The 24,192-nt window shown below is 42.6% G+C and overlaps 7 protein-coding genes across 7 annotated transcripts in view; all 7 read left to right on the top strand.

Annotated features, from left to right (window-relative positions):
* The first annotated feature begins 1,011 nt into the window (after positions 1–1,011).
* On the top strand, positions 1,012–3,420 carry LOC139390860 (protocadherin beta-16-like). Its single transcript, XM_071138255.1, has one exon. It carries the CDS (start codon positions 1,012–1,014, stop codon positions 3,418–3,420), a length of 2,409 nt encoding a protein of 802 aa, XP_070994356.1.
* An 848-nt stretch (positions 3,421–4,268) lies between these two features.
* LOC139390859 (protocadherin beta-16-like) lies at positions 4,269–6,683 on the top strand. The gene has a single exon (XM_071138253.1). It carries the CDS (start codon positions 4,269–4,271, stop codon positions 6,681–6,683), a length of 2,415 nt encoding a protein of 804 aa, XP_070994354.1.
* Positions 6,684–8,884: 2,201 nt separating this feature from the next.
* On the top strand, positions 8,885–11,299 carry LOC139390858 (protocadherin beta-16-like). Its single transcript, XM_071138252.1, has one exon. The coding sequence runs from the start codon at positions 8,885–8,887 to the stop codon at positions 11,297–11,299; it is 2,415 nt and encodes an 804-aa protein (XP_070994353.1).
* An 836-nt stretch (positions 11,300–12,135) lies between these two features.
* On the top strand, positions 12,136–14,550 carry LOC139390857 (protocadherin beta-16-like). The gene has a single exon (XM_071138251.1). It carries the CDS (start codon positions 12,136–12,138, stop codon positions 14,548–14,550), a length of 2,415 nt encoding a protein of 804 aa, XP_070994352.1.
* A 658-nt stretch (positions 14,551–15,208) lies between these two features.
* LOC139390855 (protocadherin beta-16-like) lies at positions 15,209–17,623 on the top strand. Its single transcript, XM_071138250.1, has one exon. The coding sequence runs from the start codon at positions 15,209–15,211 to the stop codon at positions 17,621–17,623; it is 2,415 nt and encodes an 804-aa protein (XP_070994351.1).
* A 901-nt stretch (positions 17,624–18,524) lies between these two features.
* The window catches only part of LOC139390585 (protocadherin gamma-A12-like), a 59,467-nt gene continuing 53,799 nt past the window's right edge, over positions 18,525–24,192 (top strand). The window contains exon 1 of the mRNA XM_071137802.1: positions 18,525–20,912. Within this exon, the coding sequence (XP_070993903.1) occupies positions 18,525–20,912 (2,388 nt within the window). The remainder of the gene's footprint in view (positions 20,913–24,192) is intronic.
* LOC139390588 (protocadherin beta-16-like) lies at positions 21,585–24,106 on the top strand. Its single transcript, XM_071137806.1, has one exon. It carries the CDS (start codon positions 21,585–21,587, stop codon positions 24,018–24,020), a length of 2,436 nt encoding a protein of 811 aa, XP_070993907.1. The 3' UTR covers positions 24,021–24,106.

Here is a 24,192-nt window from a genome sequence, read left to right as displayed (position 1 = left end):
GCTACATCACGAAGCTGGTTGAGAGAATGCCAAGAGTGTGCAAAGCTGTCAAGGCAAAGGGTGGCTACTTTGAAGAATCTCAAATATACAATGTATTTTGATTTGTTTAACACTTTTCTGGTTACTACATGATTCACTATTAATCTACAATGTAGAAAATAGTCAAAATACAGAAAAACCCTCGAATGAGTAGGTGTGTCCAAGCTTTTTACTGGTCCTGTATGATGAAAATGCGTTGTTCAAGTGTAGCCTACCTCCCTGTCAGAAAACCTCTTCAGTCCATTCTTATTGTACTTCAAGCATCAGGGCCATTGGACACCAGCGCTTTGCACTGTATAGTGTGAATTCCATTGTAGCCGTTTATCGTCGTGAATGGTAAAGAAGATACATTCTCATGATGATCCAGCTTGACAATGGATTGTGTGTATTTAATGCACATGTATTCCATGAATAATTTGTTTGCTTGCAGGAAGTTTCCTTCTGTCACTATTAGCCTGTAGTGTAATGCAAAGCCTCGGTCTGGTTCAGACATTCCCTGGCCACAACTACCTGACATCATTGCTTATATTTTGCGTACATACATTGAGCTAGATTATATATTGATATAGTATACGGTTACTTTATATGAATTATTTTGTCCAGTATATCGACCCTGACATTTCCAACACTACTGGAGCGTTTTTCTGTCTTTTTATTGAAGTACATTGTCTGTAGTTCAATCCATTAAACTCAAAGGGACGCTGTTGGTCAATGTCTTAACGTTTTGGAGCAGTTTTGCAGCAGTACCTCCCCCATCATCTCGGTATATTAGAGAGAGACAGAGCCGCATGCAGAGCGCACAGTCCAGGTTACAGAGAACACTAAGCACCGAGACCCGAGTTGAGATTCTTTTGTTCCTGATAAACGGATTATTGGCCGGACATGGTGTTATTTTCTGGATTCAAAATTTAAATAATTAGGCTATTTTCATAACGGAATATATGGTGCTTGTTGTTTCATGTTGAAGGGAAAATGTCGGACGGAACAATGACACGGCAAGTACTGTTGTTTATCTCGGTCCTCTCTCTCAGTTCAGTACACGGGCAGGTCAGTTACTCCATTCCCGAGGAAATGGCGAAAGGCTCTTTAGTCGGTAACATAGCGCAGGATTTGGGTTTAGATATTAAAAGACTGAAGTCAGGTAAAGCTCGTATTTATACTGGAGACAGCGCAGAGTACATCGAGCTGAATAAAGAAATGGGAGTTCTCCTCATCAAAGAGATAATAGACCGTGAAGCGCTTTGCGGCCCGACGACGCCTTGCGCTTTACATTTTCAGATTATTTTAGAGAACCCGATGGAATTTTATACAGCTACAGTTGAGATAACCGATGTCAATGACAATTCACCTATTTTTGAGAGGAGTAAAATGAAATATGAAATTAGTGAATCAGCGCTAACGGGAGCTAAATTTGTATTGGAAAGAGCAGTTGATGACGACGTTGGCGTTAATGGCCTTCAGAGCTACTCCCTGAAACCCACTGATAATTTCGTATTGAAAACACTAACTCGTTCAGATGGTGTTAAAAATGTAGAGATGGTATTACAGACACCTCTAGACCGAGAGAAACAGGAGCAGATATCTCTGTTGTTGACAGCTGTAGATGGAGGAGAGCCTCAGCTATCAGGAACAATGCAGATACTCATCACTGTACTAGACGCCAATGATAATGCGCCTGTATGTTCTCAGGCAGAGTATAAAGCTAGTGTATCAGAAAACGTATCAAAAGGCACTGTTTTAACAACAATCAGTGCAACTGATGCCGATCCAGGTTCCAACGGAAGAATTACGTATTCTATTTCAAAATCGGGAGCGTCCCATCTATTTGAAATTGATCATGTTTACGGTGTGGTAAAATTAAATGGACATATTGACTATGAAAAAAGTAAACATTATGAGATAGACGTTCAGGCTACAGATCAGGGAGGTCACTCTGACGCGTGTAAATTAATTATTGAGGTTATAGATACAAATGACAACAAACCATCAATCAATATCATGTCAAAGACGAGTGCCATATCTGAGAACGCTCAACCTGGTACTGTCGTAACTATGATGAATATTCAAGACCCAGATTCTGGTGATAATGGCAGAGTGCAGTGCTCTATTGACGAAAACATCCCGTTTTCAATGAAATCAACATCGAATAATTTCTTTACTGTGGTAACAGACAGTGACTTGGACCGAGAGAGAGCCTCTGAGTATAACATCAGTGTGACGTGCTCTGATGAGGGAGTTCCCTCGCTCTCCAGCAGCGTCACTCTCACCTTACAGATATCAGATGTGAATGACAACGCGCCCGTCTTTGAGAGGAGCTCATATGAGGCTTATATTATAGAAAACAACACACCGGGGCCCTCTATATTCACAGTGAAAGCCAGAGACGCTGACTGGAACCAGAATGCCCGTGTTTCTTACATACTGGAGGACTCCTCGGTTAACGGAGTGCCGGTCTCCTCATATGTGTCCGTTAGTGCTGATAGTGGAGTCATCCATGCAGTGCGCTCTTTTGACTACGAGCAGATCAAGGATTTCCAGTTCCGCGTAAAAGCGCAGGATGGAGGCTCTCCTCCACTCAGTAGCAATGCGACTGTGAAAATAATGATCCATGACCAGAATGACAACACGCCTCAGGTTCTGTATCCAGTCCATACTAGCAGCTCTCTGGTGGCTGAAATGGTGCCTCGTTCAGCAGATGTGGGATATCTTGTCACTAAAGTGGTGGCTGTTGATGTGGACTCTGGACAGAATGCCTGGCTCTCGTATAAACTGCAGAAAGCGACAGACAGGGCGCTGTTTGAAGTGGGTTTACAGAATGGAGAAATAAGAACTATTCGCCAAGTCAATGATAAAGATGTTGTGAAACAAAGGCTCACTGTTGTAGTGGAGGACAACGGGCAGCCCTCTCGTTCAACTACAGTCAATGTTAACGTGGCGGTGGCGGACAGCTTCCCTGAAGTGCTCTCGGAGTTCACTGACTTTACGCACGACAAGGATTACAATGACAACCTGACGTTTTACTTAGTCTTGGCTTTGGCTGTAGTCTCATTTCTGTTCATCACATGTTTAGTGGTTATTATATCAGTGAAAATATTCAGATGGAGACAGTCTCGCGTCCTCTATCATTCCAATCTCCCGGTTATTCCGTATTATCCACCGCGTTACGCAGACACTTTGGGGACAGGAACTCTGCAGCACGTGTACAATTACGAGGTGTGCAGGACGACTGACTCCAGAAAGAGTGACTGTAAGTTCGTCAGACCCTGTAGTCAGAATGTACTGATAATGGACCCCAGTTCTACAGGGACGATGCAGCGAATGCAGAGTGAAAATAACATCCTGGATGAACCAGACTCGCCACTAGAGGTCTGTAATATTTGAATAATTAATTTTCTCCTACAAGTATATTTGTATGTGTAATTCATTGTGTAATGTTTTTAACATTTTTAACATCGACTCTTTAAATTTGGAATCTTTCCATGCTCAGCAATTATATTAATTCCACCGATTTTGCCAATTCAGCACCACTGACATGAACAGCGGCTTTTTGTACAGAGAGACCTGTTAGCAGTAAAGGGTGAATTGTATTGAAGACATCGTCCTTGTCAATATCACGCTGAATTTTTATATAAATAATTACATTCATAAGTCTATACCAGTATTTGTATATTTGACCGGAAAGCACACTACCTACCATACATCAGATTTTAGAAATGTGTGTTCTTTTGTTATGTAGGCTATAGTTTAAAGCAACATGAGTCTTGTTTGAGATCACTCGTTAACATCCAGTGGCATCTACTTTTACAGTTGGCCAAGAGGTTTTGATATAGCCTATGTTGGGTAAAGCATGACAGGGCTATGGTTTAATCTTTGGAGACTCAAATCTTCCAAAATATGTTGGAATGTGTTTATTTTTGAAGTTTATCTGTAGTTGAGTGGATCAAACTCAAAGGGACGCTGTTGGTCAGTGTGTTGCAGTTTTAGAGCACATTTGCTGCAGTACCTCCCCATTATGTCGATATATTAGAGGCAGAACGAGCTTCACGCAGAGAGCACATTCCGGGTTACAGAGAACACTAAGCACAGAGATACGGAGTTGAGCTTCTTTTGTTCCATTATATACGGATTATTGGGAGAAAATGTTATTCTTTACGGGATTTACTTATGACAGAATTTCGCAAATTGCTTAAGGGATTATAATGTCCTTGTTGTTTCATGTTGAAGGGAAAATGTCGGACAGAACAATGACACGGCAAGTACTGTTGTTTATCTCGGTCCTCTCTCTCAGTTCAGTACACGGGCAGGTTAGTTACTCCATTCCCGAGGAAATGGCGAAAGGCTCTTTAGTCGGTAACATAGCGCAGGATTTGGGTTTAGATATAAAAAGACTGAAATCAGGTAAAGCTCGTATTTATACAGGAGACAGCGTAGAGTACATCGAGCTGAATAAAGAAAGGGGAGTTCTCCTCATCAAAGAGATAATAGACCGTGAATCACTCTGCGGACAGACGACGCCTTGCGCTTTACATTTTCAGATTATTCTAGAGAACCCGATGGAATTTTATACAGTTACAGTTGAAATTAGAGATGTAAATGACAATGTTCCTATTTTCAAAAATAATGAAGTCAAATTTGAAATAAGCGAGTCTGCTTTAACAGGAGCTAGACTCGTCCTCGAGAGAGCCGTTGACGATGACGTTGGTCATAATGACCTCCAAATATATTTTCTCAAACCCACCGAGAATTTCATTTTGGAAATGCATAGTCTCCCTGATGGTGGTAAAAATGTAGAGATGGTTTTACAGAAACCTCTAGATCGCGAAAAACAGGAGCAGATATCTCTGTTGTTGACAGCTGTAGATGGAGGAGAGCCTCAGCTATCAGGAACAATGCAGATACTCATCACTGTACTAGACGCCAATGATAATGCGCCCGTTTGTTCGGAAGCTGTTTACAAGGCTCGTGTAACCGAGAACGCCCATAAAGGCGTCGTTTTAACCACTGTCAGCGCGTCTGACGCTGATCAAGGACAAAATGGGAGAGTTACGTATTCCATTTCGAATACAGCTGAGGCGTCGAATGATATTTTTGAAATAGGTCGAGATGACGGTATAGTTAAATTAGTCGGGGACATTGATTATGAAATACTTAAACATTATCAGATTAATGTTCAAGCGAGGGACCAAGGAGGTCATACAGATTCCTGTAAGGTAATTATTGACGTAATCGATATGAATGATAACAAACCAGCTATTAACATCATGTCAAAGACGAGTGCCATATCTGAGGATGCTAAACAGGGTACTGTCGTAACAATGATGAATATTCAAGACCCAGATTCTGGTGAAAATGGAAAAGTACAGTGCTGTATTGAAGAAAATATTCCCTTTGTGATGAGATCGACCTCAAACAATTTCTATAGCCTAGTAACTGACAGTGACTTTGACCGAGAGAGAGCCTCTGAGTATAACATCACTGTGACGTGCTCTGATGAGGGACTGCCCTCTCTCTCCAGCAGCGTCACTCTCACCTTACAGATATCAGATGTGAATGACAACGAGCCTGTCTTTGAGAGGAGCTCATATGAGGCCTACATTACAGAAAACAACACACCGGGCATCTCTATATTCACAGTGAAAGCCAGAGACGCTGACTGGAACCAGAATGCCCGTGTTTCTTACATACTGGAGGACTCCTCGGTTAACGGAGTGCCCGTCTCCTCATATGTGTCCGTTAGTGCTGATAGTGGAGTCATCCATGCAGTGCGCTCTTTTGACTACGAGCAGATCAAGGATTTCCAGTTCCGCGTAAAAGCGCAGGATGGAGGCTCTCCTCCACTCAGTAGCAATGTGACTGTGAAAATAATGATCCAGGACCAGAATGACAACACGCCTCAGGTTCTGTATCCAGTCCAGACTAGCAGCTCTCTGGTGGCTGAAATGGTGCCTCGTTCAGCAGATGCGGGCTACCTTGTCACTAAAGTGGTGGCTGTTGATGTGGACTCTGGACAGAATGCCTGGCTCTCGTATAAACTGCAGAAAGCGACAGACAGGGCGCTGTTTGCAGTGGGCTTACAGAATGGAGAAATAAGAACTATACGCCAAGTCAATGATAAAGATGCTGTGAAACAAAGGCTCACTGTTGTAGTGGAGGATAACGGGCAGCCCTCTCGCTCAGCTACAGTCAATGTTAACGTGGCGGTGGCGGACAGCTTCCCTGAAGTGCTCTCGGAGTTCACTGACTTTACGCACGACAAGGAGTACAATGACAACCTGACTTTTTACTTAGTCTTGGCTTTGGCTGTAGTCTCATTTCTGTTCATCACATGTTTAGTGGTTATTATATCAGTGAAAATATTCAGATGGAGGCAGTCTCGCGTCCTCTATCATTCCAATCTCCCGGTTATTCCGTATTATCCACCGCGTTACGCAGACACCTTGGGGACAGGAACTCTACAGCACGTGTACAATTACGAGGTGTGCAGGACGACTGACTCCAGAAAGAGTGACTGTAAGTTCGTCAGACCCTGTAGTCAGAACGTACTGATAATGGACCCCAGTTCTACAGGGACGATGCAGCGGATGCAGAGTGAAAATAACATCCTGGATGAAACAGACTCCCCAGCAGAGGTCTGTTATATTTGAGTCATTATCCTTCCCCTAAATCAAAAATGTTGAAGCATGGTGTAAATTAGTTTGTTTTTAATGTTTTATTTTAACTGTTTCTACATCGACTCTGTGGACCTGGGAAGTTTCCGTGGTCACAAATGCTCTTCATTCAACTGTTATGTGGCCATTTCAGCACCACATTCGTGGTCAGCGCTGCTCTGCAAAGCGGCTGTATTTCAATAGACCCTTTAACATTGTAAAGAGTCAATTAAACTGGGATATTGCTTGATCTTTGTAAATAAGAGGCAAACGTTTTCTGTACTATAAATTGTATTCATATGTGTGTATATACAGGTTTTCAGTAGCCTACATAATGCACAGTAATGCCATACTGTTATAGTTGCAGAAAGTTGCAATCTGTCCCGGTGATTAGCTTCACGCAAGGTGTATTTTGTTTGACCTTTCTTCCCCAGTTACTTCTTGTATCATGGTTTACATTGATCCTAGATACATTGTCTTATTTGAATTAATGAATTACATTTTATTTTCTTGTCAAATCGCCAGTTTGCAACCCATTGACAAAAACATTACAATAAGGCACTGTGATAATTCTTACAGTGTTCTGTGCAGTTCTCACCGCATAAAGCGTGATAAAGAAATCAATACATAATAGTAAATAAGGTTATCCAAGCAGTCATTTTATTCCTAGAGCAGGAAAAATTATAAAATAAATATGGAAATAAATAATTTCAGAAAAATGAAACGGAAGGCATTTGAACCAAGTGTGGCACAAAGAGATGATTCAAGAGTGAGACAGGTCTACACACATTTTATATACATACGTGCCATTTGCTATATAGGAGCTACTTATTTGTTTAATTGAATTATAGGTCGCCATTTTCCTTTAATTCCAGGCTTTATCTAAAAAAAATCCGCAAACAGAATTGCACAATGGACAAAAAAACTTGTCCGTTTTTCCTCATGGCTCAGCCACATCATTTCAGGATTTATCTGGTGGGCTTTCTGCAATAAAGACAAGCATATATTGTGGTAGAAAGGCCAGTAGAGGATCAAATTAATTCCATTCTCTATTTCTTCGAGGTTACAATAGTTGTATAGTCTTTTCTTTTCCATTTCACCATTACACCGACTTGTTTCACTTACCTGGGCACATGGCGACCTCTTGCTTATATCTAGGTTGTTCATAATATATCTCTCACACACGAATTCACCCTTAATCAAACAAAAGGTTCTTCATTTGGGTTTATGATTAATCTCCTCCACTCATTTATTTTCATATTGCATAATCAGTTGTTTTTTAACAGCGTCTATGTCTCACTTAATTGTTTTTTCGTACAACTGTTCACAGTCAGACTGTTGGAAAATGTCAGACATTGCAGTTGCCCAGGCTCCCCTTATGGAGAGATCCAACTGGAAAAACTTTGCTGACTATTCTGGCAGTTGGTATATCCAACGGTCTATTCCAAAGTCTCACCATATACGCCTTCCATCTCATCTCATAGGGTTCTCAGCCCATGTTCCCAGTTATTGCCAGTATAGATGCAAACATTGTGGGTACCTACAAAATAACGTACTGTTATGGATACGTTCGTTTTGGAGATACCTCTTAGCACCCCACATTTCTGCTGAATTGTCGAAAACAGGACACGCATATCTGTCTGATACAGTTTGGATGGAGTACGTGGCACAACCAATATCTTTGAGTGTTTTTGTTTTTCCTTTAAACCCCCCCCCCCCCCCCCCCCCCCCAAGAGCCCTACTTACTGAGTCGGTCAGGGCAGATGTATAGAAAGGTCATATGTTATTAAATTCCCTACATTACTGGGTTGGGTTAAGCTTGATAATGCTGTGCTTTACTCCATGTAGACCTAGACCTTCCCAAATATATTGGAATGTGTTTATTTTTTAAGTATCTGTTGTTCAGTAGATTGAACTCAGAGGGACGCTGTTGGTCAGTGTGTTGTAGTTTTAGAGCGGATTTGCAGCAGTACCTCCCCCATCATCCAGCTATATTAGAGAGAGAAAGAGCCGCATGCAGAGCGCACAGTCCGGGTTACAGAGAACACTAAGCACCGAGACACAGAGCTGAGACTCTTTTGTTCCCAAAATAAGGATTATTGGTATTTTTTTTATTATTTGTTGGACATACATTTTAAGGAATTATACTGTTCTCTTATCGGATTATAAGGCGCTTGTTGTTTCATGTTGAAGGGAAAATGTCGGACAGAACAATGACACGGCAAGTACTGTTGTTTATCTCGGTCCTCTCTCTCAGTTCAGTACACGGGCAGGTCAGTTACTCCATTCCTGAGGAAATGGCGAAAGGCTCTTTAGTTGGTAACATAGCGCAGGATTTGGGTTTAGATATTAAAAGACTGAAATCAGGTAAAGCTCGTATTTATACAGGAGACAGCGCAGAGTACATCGAGCTGAATAAAGAAAGGGGAGTTCTCCTCATCAAAGACAGAATAGACCGTGAAGCACTCTGCGGACAGACGACGCCTTGCGCGCTACATTTTCAGATTATTCTAGAGAACCCGATGGAATTTTATTCCATTACTGTTGAGGTAACTGATGTCAATGACAACCCACCGGTTTTCAAGAAAAGTGATATCAGGTTTAGAATTAGCGAGTCAGCTCTGACGGGAGCTAAATTCATTTTAGAGAGAGCTATAGATCCAGACGTTGGCATTAATGGCCTCCAAAGCTATTCTCTCAGTTCAAATGGTAATTTTGCACTAAAACTGCAAAATCAGGCAGGTGGTGGTAAAAATGTCGAAATGATTTTACAGAAGTCTCTAGACCGAGAAAAACAAGAGCAAATATCAATAGTGTTGACAGCAATGGATGGAGGAGAGCCTCAGATATCTGGTACTGCACAGATACACGTCACCGTGTTAGACGCCAATGACAATGCCCCAGTTTTTACGCAGCCGATTTACAGAGCTACAATTACTGAGAATGCACAGAAAGGTACAGTTGTTACTAAGGTCAGTGCACACGATGCTGATCAGGGCACTAATGGCAAAATAACATACTCAGTAACAAATACACAGGACGATTTTCCTGAAATGTTTGAAATTAATTACGTTGATGGTGAAGTTATATTAACTGGGGAAATAGACTATGAAAAATCTCACCATTATCAGATACATATACAAGCCAGTGATGACGGGGGACTGACTGATTCGTGTAAAATCATTCTTGACGTCATTGATATAAATGACAACAAACCAGCTATTAATATTATGTCCAAGACTAACGTCATAACAGAAGATTCTATACCCGGTACTGTAGTAACTATGATTAATGTACAAGACCCAGACTCAGGTGAAAATGGTCAAGTACAGTGTTCGATAAACGACAATATTCCATTTACAATTAAATCAACGACGAATAATTTCTTTACTTTAGTAACAGACAGTGACTTGGACCGAGAGAGAGCGTCTGAGTATAACATCAGTGTGACGTGCTCTGATGAGGGAGTGCCCTCGCTCTCCAGCAGCGTCACTCTCACCTTACAGATATCAGATGTGAATGACAACGCGCCTGTCTTTGAGAGGAGCTCATATGAGGCCTACATTATAGAAAACAACACACCGGGGCTCTCTATATTCACAGTGAAAGCCAGAGACGCTGACTGGAACCAGAATGCCCGTGTTTCTTACATACTGGAGGACTCCTCGGTTAACGGAGTTCCCGTCTCCTCATATGTGTCCGTTAGTGCTGATAGTGGAGTCATCCATGCAGTGCGCTCTTTTGACTACGAGCAGATCAAGGATTTCCAGTTCCGTGTAAAAGCGCAAGATGGAGGCTCTCCTCCACTCAGTAGCAATGTGACTGTGAAAATAATGATCCATGACCAGAATGACAACACGCCTCAGGTTCTGTATCCAGTCCAGACTAGCAGCTCTCTGGTGGCTGAAATGGTGCCTCGTTCAGCAGATGTGGGCTATCTTGTCACTAAAGTGGTGGCTGTTGATGTGGACTCTGGACAGAATGCCTGGCTCTCGTATAAACTGCAGAAAGCGACAGACAGGGCGCTGTTTGAAGTGGGTTTACAGAATGGAGAAATAAGAACTATTCGCCAAGTCACTGATAAAGATGCTGTAAAACAAAAGCTCACTGTTGTAGTGGAGGACAACGGGCAGCCCTCTCGTTCAGCTACAGTCAATGTTAACGTAGCGGTGGCGGGCAGCTTCCCTGAAGTGCTCTCGGAGTTCACTGACTTTACGCACGACAAGGAGTACAATGACAACCTGACTTTTTACTTAGTCTTGGCTTTGGCTGTAGTCTCATTTCTGTTCATCACATGTTTAGTGGTTATTATATCAGTGAAAATATACAGATGGAGACAGTCTCGCGTCCTCTATCATTCCAATCTCCCGGTTATTCCGTATTATCCACCGCGTTACGCAGACACTTTGGGGACAGGAACTCTACAGCACGTGTACAATTACGAGGTGTGCAGGACGACTGACTCCAGAAAGAGTGACTGTAAGTTCGTCAGACCCTGTAGTCAGAACGTACTGATAATGGACCCCAGTTCTACAGGGACGATGCAGCGGATGCAGAGTGAAAATAACATCCTGGATGAACCAGACTCCCCAGCAGAGGTCTGTTATATTTAAATCCTTATCTTTTCCCGAAAAATATTCTAATTGTTTTAAATCGAGTTTGTATTCCGGGGAACATTCCATCATGAGAAATTATCCTCATTCCACTAATGTGCCATTTCAGCACCATGGTCATGGAAAGCGGCTGTATTTCAGTGGACCCTATTTAATAGTAGAGTAAATCGTACTGGATATTGCCTAACGCTTGTAAAGGTGAGGCTAACGGTTTATGCAACATTAATTTGATTGATACGTTTATTTTACTTGCCCTACACAATGCACATTATATCATACTGCTTGTTTTAGACTACTGAAACTTGCTTTCTGTCAAGATGTAGCCTACAGCTTCATGCAAGGTGTGTTTTGTATGACATTTGTTGTCCACATATTTCTGGCACCTTGATTTACAATTCTCCTCAATACATTGCCGTGTTGTTACATGAGATGGCCAAAGCGTTATAGCACTGTGATTTATTCCATGAAGATTCACACCTTCCAATATATTGTTTATTGGACATTGTTTCCTTTTTTAACAGTGTATCTGTTGTTCAGTAGATTGAACTCTGAGGGACGCTGTTGGTCAGTGTGTTGCGGTTTTAGAGCGGATTTGCAGCAGTACCTCCCCCATAATCTCGATATATTGGAGAGAGAGAAAGAGCCGCATGCAGAGCGCATTGTCTGGGTTACAGAGAACACTAAGCACGGAGACACGGAGCTGATGTTATTTTGTACCAGAGACAGAGCTACGGATTGTTGAGTAATTTTACTTGGATTTTTTTTAACTTCAAAGGAATATAATATCACAGACTTCTTTACGGATTATAATGTCCTTGTTTCATGTTGAAGGGAAAATGTCGGACAGAACAATGACACGGCAAGTACTGTTGTTTATCTCGGTCCTCTCTCTCAGTTCAGTACACGGGCAGGTCAGTTACTCCATTCCCGAGGAAATGGCGAAAGGCTCTTTAGTCGGTAACATAGCGCAGGATCTGGGTTTAGATATAAAAAGACTGATATCAGGTAAAGCTCGTGTTTATACAGGAGACAGCGCAGAGTACATCGAGCTGAATAAAGAAAGGGGAGTTCTCCTCATCAAAGAGAGAATAGACCGTGAAGCGCTCTGTGAACAGACGACGCCTTGCGCTTTACATTTTCAGATTATTCTAGAGAACCCGATGGAATTTTATAGTATTACGGTTGAAATTACAGATATGAATGACAACCCTCCAACCTTTGAAAAGAACGAAATCAAATTCAAAATCAGTGAGTCTGCAGTCAATGGAGCAAAATTCGTGTTAGAGAGAGCCATAGATCTTGACGTCGGTATCAATGGCCTCCAGAGCTATACGTTGAAACCAACTGATAATTTCGCTCTGAAATTGGTTAATCAAGCAGATGGGAATAAGAAGGTTGAGATGGTTTTGCAGAAACCTCTAGATCGAGAGAAGCATGAGGATGTTACTTTAGTGTTGACAGCTGTGGATGGTGGCGAGCCGCGTATGTCAGGGACAATGCAGATACTCATCACCGTACTAGACGTCAATGATAATGCGCCAATTTTTACTCAGGAGATTTACAAAGCAACTGTAACTGAGAATGACCCAAAAGGTACAGTTATATCTTCAGTCAGCGCATCAGATGCAGATCATGGCTCAAACGGTAAAATTACGTACTCAATTACAAACACGTTAGATTATGTTCGTGGACTTATTGAAGTAAACGAGGACAACGGTGAGATTAGATTGATTGGAAATATTGATTATGAAAAGACACGGAATTTTCAGATCAATTTAAGGGCAAGTGATGACGGAGGACTTACAGATTCATGCAAAGTGGTAGTTGAAGTAGTTGACACCAATGATAATAAGCCTAATATTAACATTATGTCAAAATCAAACGTGATCTCCGAAGATGCCAAAATCGATACAGTCTTAACGATGATCAATGTGCAAGACCCAGACTCTGGTGAAAATGGGAAAGTCCAATGTTCCATCAATGAAAACATTCCATTTGCGATGAAATCCTCGTCGAATAATTTCTTTAGTTTAGTAACTGACAGTGACTTGGATCGAGAGAGAGCCTCAGAGTATAACATCACTGTGACGTGCTCTGATGAGGGAGTGCCCTCTCTCTCCAGCAGCGTCACTCTCACCTTACAGATATCAGATGTGAATGACAACGCGCCTGTCTTTGAGAGGAGCTCATATGAGGCTTATATTATAGAAAACAACACACCGGGCCTCTCTATGTTCACAGTGAAAGCCAGAGACGCTGACTGGAACCAGAATGCCCGTGTTTCTTACATATTGGAGGACTCCTCGGTTAACGGAGTGCCCGTCTCCTCATATGTGTCCGTTAGTGCTGATAGTGGAGTCATCCATTCAGTGCGCTCTTTTGACTACGAGCAGATCAAGGATTTCCAGTTCCGCGTAAAAGCGCAGGATGGAGGCTCTCCTCCTCTCAGTAGCAATGTGACTGTGAAAATATTGATCCAGGACCAGAATGACAACGCGCCTCAGGTTCTGTATCCAGTCCAGACGAGCAGCTCTCTGGTGGCTGAAATGGTGCCTCGTTCTGCAGATGTGGGCTATCTTGTCACTAAAGTGGTGGCTGTTGATGTGGACTCTGGACAGAATGCCTGGCTCTCGTATAAACTGCAGAAAGCGACAGACAGGGCGCTGTTTGAAGTGGGTTTACAGAATGGAGAAATAAGAACTAATCGCCAAGTCAATGATAAAGATGCTGTGAAACAAAGACTCACTGTTGTAGTGGAGGACAACGGGCAGCCCTCTCGTTCAGCTACAGTCAATGTTAACGTAGCGGTGGCGGACAGCTTCCCTGAAGTGCTCTCGGAGTTCACTGACTTTACGCACGACAAGGAGTACAATGACAACCTGACTTTTTACTTAGTCTTGGCTTTAGCTGTAGTCTCATTTCTGTTCATCACATGTTTAGCGGTTATTATATCAGTGAAAATATACAGATGGAGACAGTCTCGCGTCCTCTATCATTCCAATCTCCCGGTTATTCCGTATTATCCACCGCGTTACGCAGACACTTTGGGGACAGGAACTCTACAGCACGTGTACAATTACGAGGTGTGCAGGACGACTGACTCCAGAAAGAGTGACTGTAAGTTCGTCAGACCCTGTAGTCAGAACGTACTGATAATGGACCCCAGTTCTACAGGGACGATGCAGCGGATGCAGAGTGAAAATAACATCCTGGATGAACCAGACTCCCCAGCAGAGGTCTGTTATATTTGAATCGTTATCTTTTCCCTAACAAACGATTTTCTGTTGTTTATCCATCGCGTGATTTTACCTGTTTGAAATCCAATATATACCTGCAAGATTTAATGGTCAGACATGCTCTTCATTCCGCTGATATGTGACCATTTCAGCACCATGGTCATGGACAGCTGAAAGAGGCTGTAAATCAGTGGGTGTCTTGTAGTGTGCTATATTAGCATAGTTTAAATTCATACACATCTTACTGTCATGTTGGTTTACATGGTCATTAATACTTAGGCCGATATGTGTTGATATAGAATGATAGTGCTGCATTTGATCCCATGCAGATTTAAAACAGCCCAAATATCTTGTAATAATTTTCGTGTTCTGTAGTTCAGTGAATTTAACTCAGAGGGACGCTGTTGGTCAGTGTGTTGCAGTATTAGAGCACATTTGCAGCAGTACCTCCCCCATCTTCTCCGTACATGAGAGAGAGAAAGAGCCGCACGCAGAGCGCACAGTCCGGGTTACAGAGAACACTAAGCACCGAGACACCGAGCTGAGATTCTTTTGTTCTGGAGATACGGATTATTAGTAGAACATTTTCTTATTTTCTCGGTTTACACCTGAAGGAAATATACTATTATCATAACTGATTATATGGTGTTTGATGCTTCATGTTGAAGGGAAAATGTCGGACAGAACAATGACACGGCAAGTACTGTTGTTTATCTCGGTCCTCTCTCTCAGTTCAGTACACGGGCAGGTTAGTTACTCCATTCCCGAGGAAATGGCGAAAGGCTCTTTAGTTGGTAACATAGCGCAGGATCTGGGTTTAGATATTAAAAGACTGAAATCAGGTAAAGCTCGTATTTATACAGGAGACAGCGCAGAGTACATCGAGCTGAATAAAGAAAGGGGAGTTCTCCTCATCAAAGAGAGAATAGACCGTGAATCACTCTGCGGACAGAGGACGCCTTGTGCACTACATTTTCAGATTATTCTAGAGAACCCGATGGAATTTTACACCATAACTGTTGAAATAACGGATGTTAACGACAATATTCCATCATTTGAAAAGAGTGACGTACAATTTAAAATAAGTGAGTCTGCAGTCAGTGGAGCAAAATTTATATTAGACGGAGCAATGGATCAGGATGTCGGTATCAATGGCCTACAAAGCTATACGTTGAAACCAACCGATCATTTTGCTCTTGAATTGCATAATCAAGCCGATGGCAATAAAAATGTAGAGATGGTTTTAAAGAAACCTCTAGATCGTGAAAGAGAAGAACAAATATCTCTGGTATTAACAGCAGCAGATGGAGGAGAGCCTCGGCTATCAGGAACAATGCAGATACTCATCACAGTGCTAGACGCCAATGACAATCCACCCGTTTTTACGCAGCATACATATAAAGCTACCGTTACTGAGCATTCCCCAAAAGGAACACTTGTAACTTCAGTGAGTGCATCAGATGCCGATCATGGATCAAACAGCAAAGTAACCTATTCAGTTCGAAACACTTTAGATGATGTCAGAGAAATGTTTGACGTTGACGAGGACAGTGGCGAGATTAGAGTGATAGGAAATGTTGATTACGAAAACACACGACGTTTTCAGATCAGCCTGCGGGCAAGTGATGACGGAGGCCTTACAGATTCATGCAAAGTCATAGTTGAAGTAGTTGACACCAATGATAATACGCCTAATATTAACATTATGTCTAAATCAAACGTGATCTCCGAAGATGCTAAAGCAGGTACTGTCGTAACTATGATGAATATTCAAGACCCAGATTCTGGTGATAATGGCAGAGTGCAGTGCTCTATTGACGAAAACATCCCGTTTTCAATGAAATCAACATCGAATAATTTCTTTACTGTAGTAACCGATAGTGACTTGGACCGAGAGAGAGCGTCTGAGTATAACATCAGTGTGACGTGCTCTGATGAGGGAGTGCCCTCGCTCTCCAGCAGCGTCACTCTCACCTTACAGATATCAGATGTGAATGACAACGCGCCTGTCTTTGAGAGGAGCTCATATGAGGCTTATATTATAGAAAACAACACACCGGGCCTCTCTATATTCACAGTGAAAGCCAGAGACGCTGACTGGAACCAGAATGCCCGTGTTTCTTACATACTGGAGGACTCCTCGGTTAACGGAGTGCCCGTCTCCTCATATGTGTCCGTTAGTGCTGATAGTGGAGTCGTCCATTCAGTGCGCTCTTTTGACTACGAGCAGATCAAGGATTTCCAGTTCCGCGTAAAAGCGCAGGATGGAGGCTCTCCTCCACTCAGTAGTAATGCTACTGTCACCATCTTCATCCAGGATCAGAACGACAACGCGCCTCAGGTTCTGTACCCTGTCCAGACTAGCAGCTCTCTGGTGGCTGAAATTGTGCCTCGTTCAGCAGATGTGGGATATCTTGTCACTAAAGTGGTGGCTGTTGATGTGGACTCTGGACAGAATGCCTGGCTCTCGTATAAACTGCAGAAAGCGACAGACAGGGCGCTGTTTGAAGTGGGTTTACAGAATGGAGAAATAAGAACTAATCGCCAAGTCAATGATAAAGATGCTGTGAAACAAAGACTCACTGTTGTAGTGGAGGACAACGGGCAGCCCTCTCGTTCAGCTACAGTCAATGTTAACGTAGCGGTGGCGGACAGCTTCCCTGAAGTGCTCTCGGAGTTCACTGACTTTACGCACGACAAGGAGTACAATGACAACCTGACTTTTTACTTAGTCTTGGCTTTGGCTGTAGTCTCATTTCTGTTCATCACATGTTTAGTGGTTATTATATCAGTGAAAATATACAGATGGAGACAGTCTCGCGTCCTCTATCATTCCAATCTCCCGGTTATTCCGTATTATCCACCGCGTTACGCAGACACCTTGGGGACAGGAACTCTACAGCACGTGTACAATTACGAGGTGTGCAGGACGACTGACTCCAGAAAGAGTGACTGTAAGTTCGTCAGACCCTGTAGTCAGAACGTACTGATAATGGACCCCAGTTCTACAGGGACAATGCAGCGGATGCAGAGTGAAAATAACATCCTGGATGAAACAGACTCCCCACTAGAGGTCTGTTATATTTGAATCATTATCCTTCCCTTTAATATAAGGTTGAACTGCGACATGTACATTTGTATCTGTTTCTTTCCGATTTTAGCTGTTTCTAAATCTTGTCTTTATACCTGCGAAGGTTCCATGGTCAGAAGTGCTCTGAATTTCACTGATATTTGGCCATTTCAGCACCACGGTCGTGAACAGCGCCGCTCTCCAAAGCGGCTGTATTGCAATAGACCCTGTAACATAGTAAAGAGTGAATTATACAGGGATATCGACTAACCTTTGTAAAGATGACCAAACGTTTTACGTACTAGAAATTCGATTCATAAGTATATACACGTTTTCTGTATCCTACAAAATCCACAGTAATACCATAGTGCTGGTTATAGTTGCAGAAAGTTGCTTTCTATCCCGAGGATTAGTTTAGCGTAACGTGTATTTTGTTTATATTTCTTGTCCACATACTACTGGCATCATGGTTTACCTTTATCCTACATACATTGGCTGAAATGTGTTTATATAGCCTACATTACTGGGTTGGGTTAAGCTTGATAATGCTGTGTTTATTCCATGGAGATTCATACCTTCCCAAATATGTTGGAAGGTGTTTATTTTTAAGTATATCTGTTGTTCAGTAGATTGAACTCAAAGGGACGCTGTCGGTCAGTGTGTTGTAGTTTTAGAGCGGATTTGCAGCAGTACCTCCCCCATCATCTCGCTATATTAGAGAGAGAAAGAGCCGCATGCAGAGCGCACAGTCCGGGTTACAGAGAACACTAAGCACAGAGACACAGAGCTGAGATTATTTTGTTCCAGAGTGGTGGAGTTTAGCGACATATTTTTTCTTCACTAAACAGTGAAAACTAATGAAATATCACGGCGTTCTTTACGGATTGTAACGTGTTTTTTGTTTGATATGGGAAAGAAAATGTCGGACAGAACAATGACACGGCAAGTACTGTTGTTTATCTCGGTCCTCTCTCTCAGTTCAGTACACGGGCAGGTCAGTTACTCCATTCCCGAGGAAATGGCGAAGGGCTCTTTAGTAGGTAACATAGCGCAGGATTTAGATTTAGATATCAAAAGACTGAAATCAGGTAAAGCTCGTATTTTTACTGGAGACAGCGCAGAGTACATCGAGCTGAACAAAGAAAGGGGAGTTCTCCTCATCAAAGACAGAATAGACCGTGAAACTCTCTGCGGAATGACAACGCCATGTGCATTGCATTTTCAGATAATTCTAGAAAACCCCATGGAATTCTTTCGGGTAACTGTTGAGATTACAGATGTAAACGATAATGCTCCTAGTTTTAAGAAGACAGAGAAACGTTTTGAAATCAGTGAGTCTGCAGCAATTGGCGCTACATTTATGCTGGAGATAGCAATAGATCCTGACGTTGATCTTAACTGTCTCCAGAGCTACACTCTTAATCCCATTGATTTTTTTCATTTAAAACTAAAAAATCAACCCGATGGAAGTAAAAAGGTAGAGATGGTTTTGCAGAAGCCTTTAGATCGGGAGAAACAGGAGCAGCTATCTTTAGTATTAACAGCTATAGACGGAGGCGAACCGCAGCTATCTGGAACAGTGCAGATACATGTTACAGTGTTAGATATAAACGACAATGCACCTGTTTTTACGCAGGAGATTTACAAAGCAACGGTTGTTGAGAATTCACCTAAAGGAGCCTTATTGGCCACTGTTAGCGCCTCTGATGCGGATAAAGGGTCTAATAGCATGGTTAGCTATTCTTTCTCCAGCAGTACTGATCTCTTTGAGTTAGACAGCGAAAGTGGTGAATTTAGACTAATCGGTCATGTAGATTATGAAAAGGCAAAATATTATCAAATGTTTATCGAGGCAATGGACGAAGGAGGGCTTTCTGATTCCAGTAAAATAATCATAGATGTTATTGACGTCAATGACAACAGCCCCATTATTATTATAATGTCTAAGTCTAGTTCAATAGCGGAAGACTCTATCTCTAATACAGTTATAGCCATGATCAGCGTTAACGACCCAGATTCTGATAGTAACGGACAGGTACACTGTGGAATAAATGAAAACATTCCATTCACCATTAAATCCATATCCAACGCCTTTTACAGTCTAGTAACAGACAGTGACTTGGACCGAGAGAGAGCCTCTGAGTATAACATCAGTGTGACGTGCTCTGATGAGGGAGTGCCCTCGCTCTCCAGCAGCGTCACTCTCACCTTACAGATATCAGATGTGAATGACAACGCGCCCGTCTTTGAGAGGAGCTCATATGAGGCCTACATTATAGAAAACAACACACCGGGCCTCTCTACATTCACAGTGAACGCCAGAGACGCTGACTGGAACCAGAATGCCCGTGTTTCTTACATACTGGAGGACTCCTCGGTTAACGGAGTGCCCGTCTCCTCATATGTGTCCGTTAGTGCTGATAGTGGAGTCATCCATGCAGTGCGCTCTTTTGACTACGAGCAGATCAAGGATTTCCAGTTCCGTGTAAAAGCGCAGGATGGAGGCTCTCCTCCTCTCAGTTCAGTGGTCGCTGTTAGAATATTAGTCCAGGACCAGAACGACAACGCGCCTCAGGTTCTGTACCCAGTCCAGACTAGCAGCTCTCTGGTGGCTGAAATGGTGCCTCGTTCAGCAGATGTGGGCTATCTTGTCACTAAAGTGGTGGCTGTTGATGTGGACTCTGGACAGAATGCCTGGCTCTCGTATAAACTGCAGAAAGCGACAGACAGAGCGCTGTTTGAAGTGGGCTTACAGAATGGAGAAATAAGAACTATTCGCCAAGTCAATGATAAAGATGTTGTGAAACAAAGGCTCACTGTTGTAGTGGAGGACAACGGGCAGCCCTCTCGTTCAGCTACAGTCAATGTTAACGTAGCGGTGGCGGACAGCTTCCCTGAAGTGCTCTCGGAGTTCACTGACTTTACGCACGACAAGGACTACAATGACAATCTGACTTTTTACTTAGTCTTGGCTTTAGCTGTAGTCTCATTTCTGTTCGTCACGTGTTTAGTGGTTATTATATCAGTGAAAATACACAGATGGAGACAGTCTCGCGTCCTCTATCATTCCAATCTCCCGGTTATTCCGTATTATCCACCGCGTTACGCAGACACTTTGGGGACAGGAACTCTACAGCACGTGTACAATTACGAGGTGTGCAGGACGACTGACTCCAGAAAGAGTGACTGTAAGTTCGTCAGACCCTGTAGCGAGAACGTACTGATAATGGACCCCAGTTCTACAGGGACGATGCAGCGGATGCAGAGTGAAAATAACATCCTGGATGAACCAGACTCCCCAGGAGAGGTCTGTTATATTTGAATCATTATCTTTTCCCTAAAAAATATACGTCGTGTGATTTAAACTGTTTGAAATCAGATATGGACTTGCAAGTTTTACGGTCAGACATACTCTTCATTCCGCTGATATGTGACCATTTCAGCACCATGGTCATGGACAGCTGAAAGAGGCTGTAAATCAGTGGGTATCTTGTAGTGTGCTATATTAGCATAGTTTAAATTCATACACATCTTACTGTCATGTTGGTTTACATGGTCATTAATACTTAGGCCGATATGTGTTGATATAGAATGATAGTGCTGCATTTGATCCCATGCAGATTTAAACCAGCCCAAATATCTTGTAATAATTTTCGTGTTCTGTAGTTCAGTGAATTTAACTCAGAGGGACGCTGTTGGTCAGTGTGTTACAGTTTTAGAGCACATTTGCAGCAGTACCTCCCCCATCATCTCCGTACATGAGAGAGAGAAAGAGCCGCACGCAGAGCGCACAGTCCGGGTTACAGAGAACACTAAGCACCGAGACACCGAGCTGAGATTCTTTTGTTCTGGAGATACGAATTATTAGTAGAACATTTTCTTATTTTCTCGGTTTACACCTGAAGGAAATATACTATTATCATAACTGATTATATGGTGTTTGTTGTGTCATGGTGAAGGGAAAATGTCGGACAGAACAATGACACGGCAAGTACTGTTGTTTATCTCGGTCCTCTCTCTCAGTTCAGTACATGGGCAGGTTAGTTACTCCATTCCCGAGGAAATGGCGAAAGGCTCTTTAGTTGGTAACATAGCGCAGGACTTGGGTTTAGATATTAAAAGACTGATATCAGGTAAAGCTCGTGTTTATACAGGAGACAGCGCAGAGTACATCGAGCTGAATAAAGAAAGGGGAGTTCTCCTCATCAAAGAGAGAATAGACCGTGAATCACTCTGCGGACAGACGACGCCTTGCGCTTTACATTTTCAGATTATTCTAGAGAACCCGATGGAATTTTATAGTATTACGGTTGAAATAACAGATATTAATGATAATGCACCCAGTTTCGAAAAAAATGAAATTAAATTCAAAATCAGTGAGTCTGCTGTGACAGGGGCTAAATTCTTATTAGAGAGGGCGATGGATTCTGATGTTGGCGTTAACGGCCTACAGAGCTATTCCCTTACGCAAACCGACCATTTTGCCATAAAACTAAAAGATCAGCCAGATGGAGGGAAAATGGTTGAAATGGTTCTACAGAAGCCTCTCGATCGAGAAAAAGAGGAGGAAATTTCCCTTGTATTAACAGCTACTGATGGAGGCGAATCTCAGATGTCTGGGACTGCACAGATCCATATCACTGTGCTGGACGCCAACGACAATGCCCCTGTCTTTACACAGCCAATATACAAGGCTACCATTACTGAGAATGCCCCTAAAGGATCAGTTGTAGCTGCAGTAAGCGCATTTGACGCTGATAAAGGCGCACATTCTAAGATAACATATTCAATTTCAAACACAATTGCTGATGTGCGAGACATTTTTGAAATAAATGAATTCGACGGACATTTGAAAGTAAAAGAAAATGTTGATTATGAAAAGGCCCGTCACTATCAGATACATGTTCAGGCCAGTGATGACGGTGGGCTGACTGATTCGTGTAAAATAATTATTGACGTCATTGATATAAATGACAACAAACCAGCTATTAATATTATGTCCAAGACTAACGTCATAACAGAAGATTCTATACCCGGTACTGTAGTAACTATGATTAATGTACAAGACCCAGACTCAGGTGAAAATGGTCAAGTACAGTGTTCGATAAACGACAATATTCCATTTACAATTAAATCAACGACGAATAATTTCTTTACTTTAGTAACAGACAGTGACTTGGATCGAGAGAGAGCCTCCGAGTATAACATCAGTGTGACGTGCTCTGATGAGGGAGTGCCCTCGCTCTCCAGCAGCGTCACTCTCACCTTACAGATATCAGATGTGAATGACAACGCGCCTGTCTTTGAGAGGAGCTCATATGAGGCCTACATTATAGAAAACAACACACCGGTCATCTCTATATTCACAGTGAAAGCCAGAGACGCTGACTGGAACCAGAATGCCCGTGTTTCTTACATACTGGAGGACTCCTCGGTTAACGGAGTGCCCGTCTCCTCATATGTGTCCGTTACTGCTGATAGTGGAGTCATCCATTCAGTGCGCTCTTTTGACTACGAGCAGATCAAGGATTTCCAGTTCCGCGTAAAAGCGCAGGATGGAGGCTCTCCTCCACTCAGTAGCAATGTGACTGTGAAAATAATGATCCATGACCAGAATGACAACACGCCTCAGGTTCTGTACCCAGTCCAGACTAGCAGCTCTCTGGTGGCTGAAATGGTTCCTCGTTCAGCAGATGTGGGATATCTTGTCACTAAAGTGGTGGCTGTTGATGTGGACTCTGGACAGAATGCCTGGCTCTCGTATAAACTGCAGAAAGCGACAGACAGGGCGCTGTTTGAAGTGGGTTTACAGAATGGAGAAATAAGAACTGTACGCCAAGTCACTGATAAAGATGCTGTGAAACAAAGGCTCACTGTTGTAGTGGAGGACAACGGGCAGCCCTCTCGTTCAGCTACAGTCAATGTTAACGTGGCGGTGGCGGACAGCTTCCCCGAAGTGCTCTCGGAGTTCACTGATTTTACGCACGACAAGGAGTACAATGACAACCTGACTTTTTACTTAGTCTTGGCTTTAGCTGTAGTCTCCTTTCTCTTTATCGTATCCATCATTGCCATACTGTCAGTGAAATGCTACAGATGGAGACGCGAGCAAATGTTTTACAAATCCAATGGGAATCTCCCAGTTATTCCCTGTTACCCGCCCCTTTACGCAGACGTGGGAGGCACAGGAACTCTGAGACAGGTGTATAATTACGATGTGTCTGGAACGACTGACTCCAGACAGAGTGATATGAAATACGTCAGACCTTACAGTCAGAGCATCATTAGTCTGGACGGAACACAGACACTCCCCCACGCTCAGAGGGACAAACGGATCAATGACGATGGGGAAAACCAGGTGAGAACAAAGTGGCTACATCATCAGCATATAGGTTTTCGTTGTCAAGAGCTGTAGTTTGGGTTATAAATCTCGTTCGATTTCAAAGCAAGGTTATACGTTTCATGTGCTGTTACCATTTCATCCGATTTTTCTTTGCCTATTAAAACAAGACAGTATCAAACAAAACGCATGGTATTGGGTTTTTGACGTTTGTAGTGGTTTGGACATTTCACATTTGATCATTTCA

The sequence above is a fragment of the Oncorhynchus clarkii genome, chromosome 31 (genome assembly GCF_045791955.1).
Source record: "Oncorhynchus clarkii lewisi isolate Uvic-CL-2024 chromosome 31, UVic_Ocla_1.0, whole genome shotgun sequence".
Taxonomy (NCBI): Eukaryota; Metazoa; Chordata; class Actinopteri; order Salmoniformes; family Salmonidae; genus Oncorhynchus; species Oncorhynchus clarkii.
The sequence above is the reverse complement of the archived record's forward strand: the minus strand, read 5'-3'. Positions and strand labels throughout refer to the sequence as shown.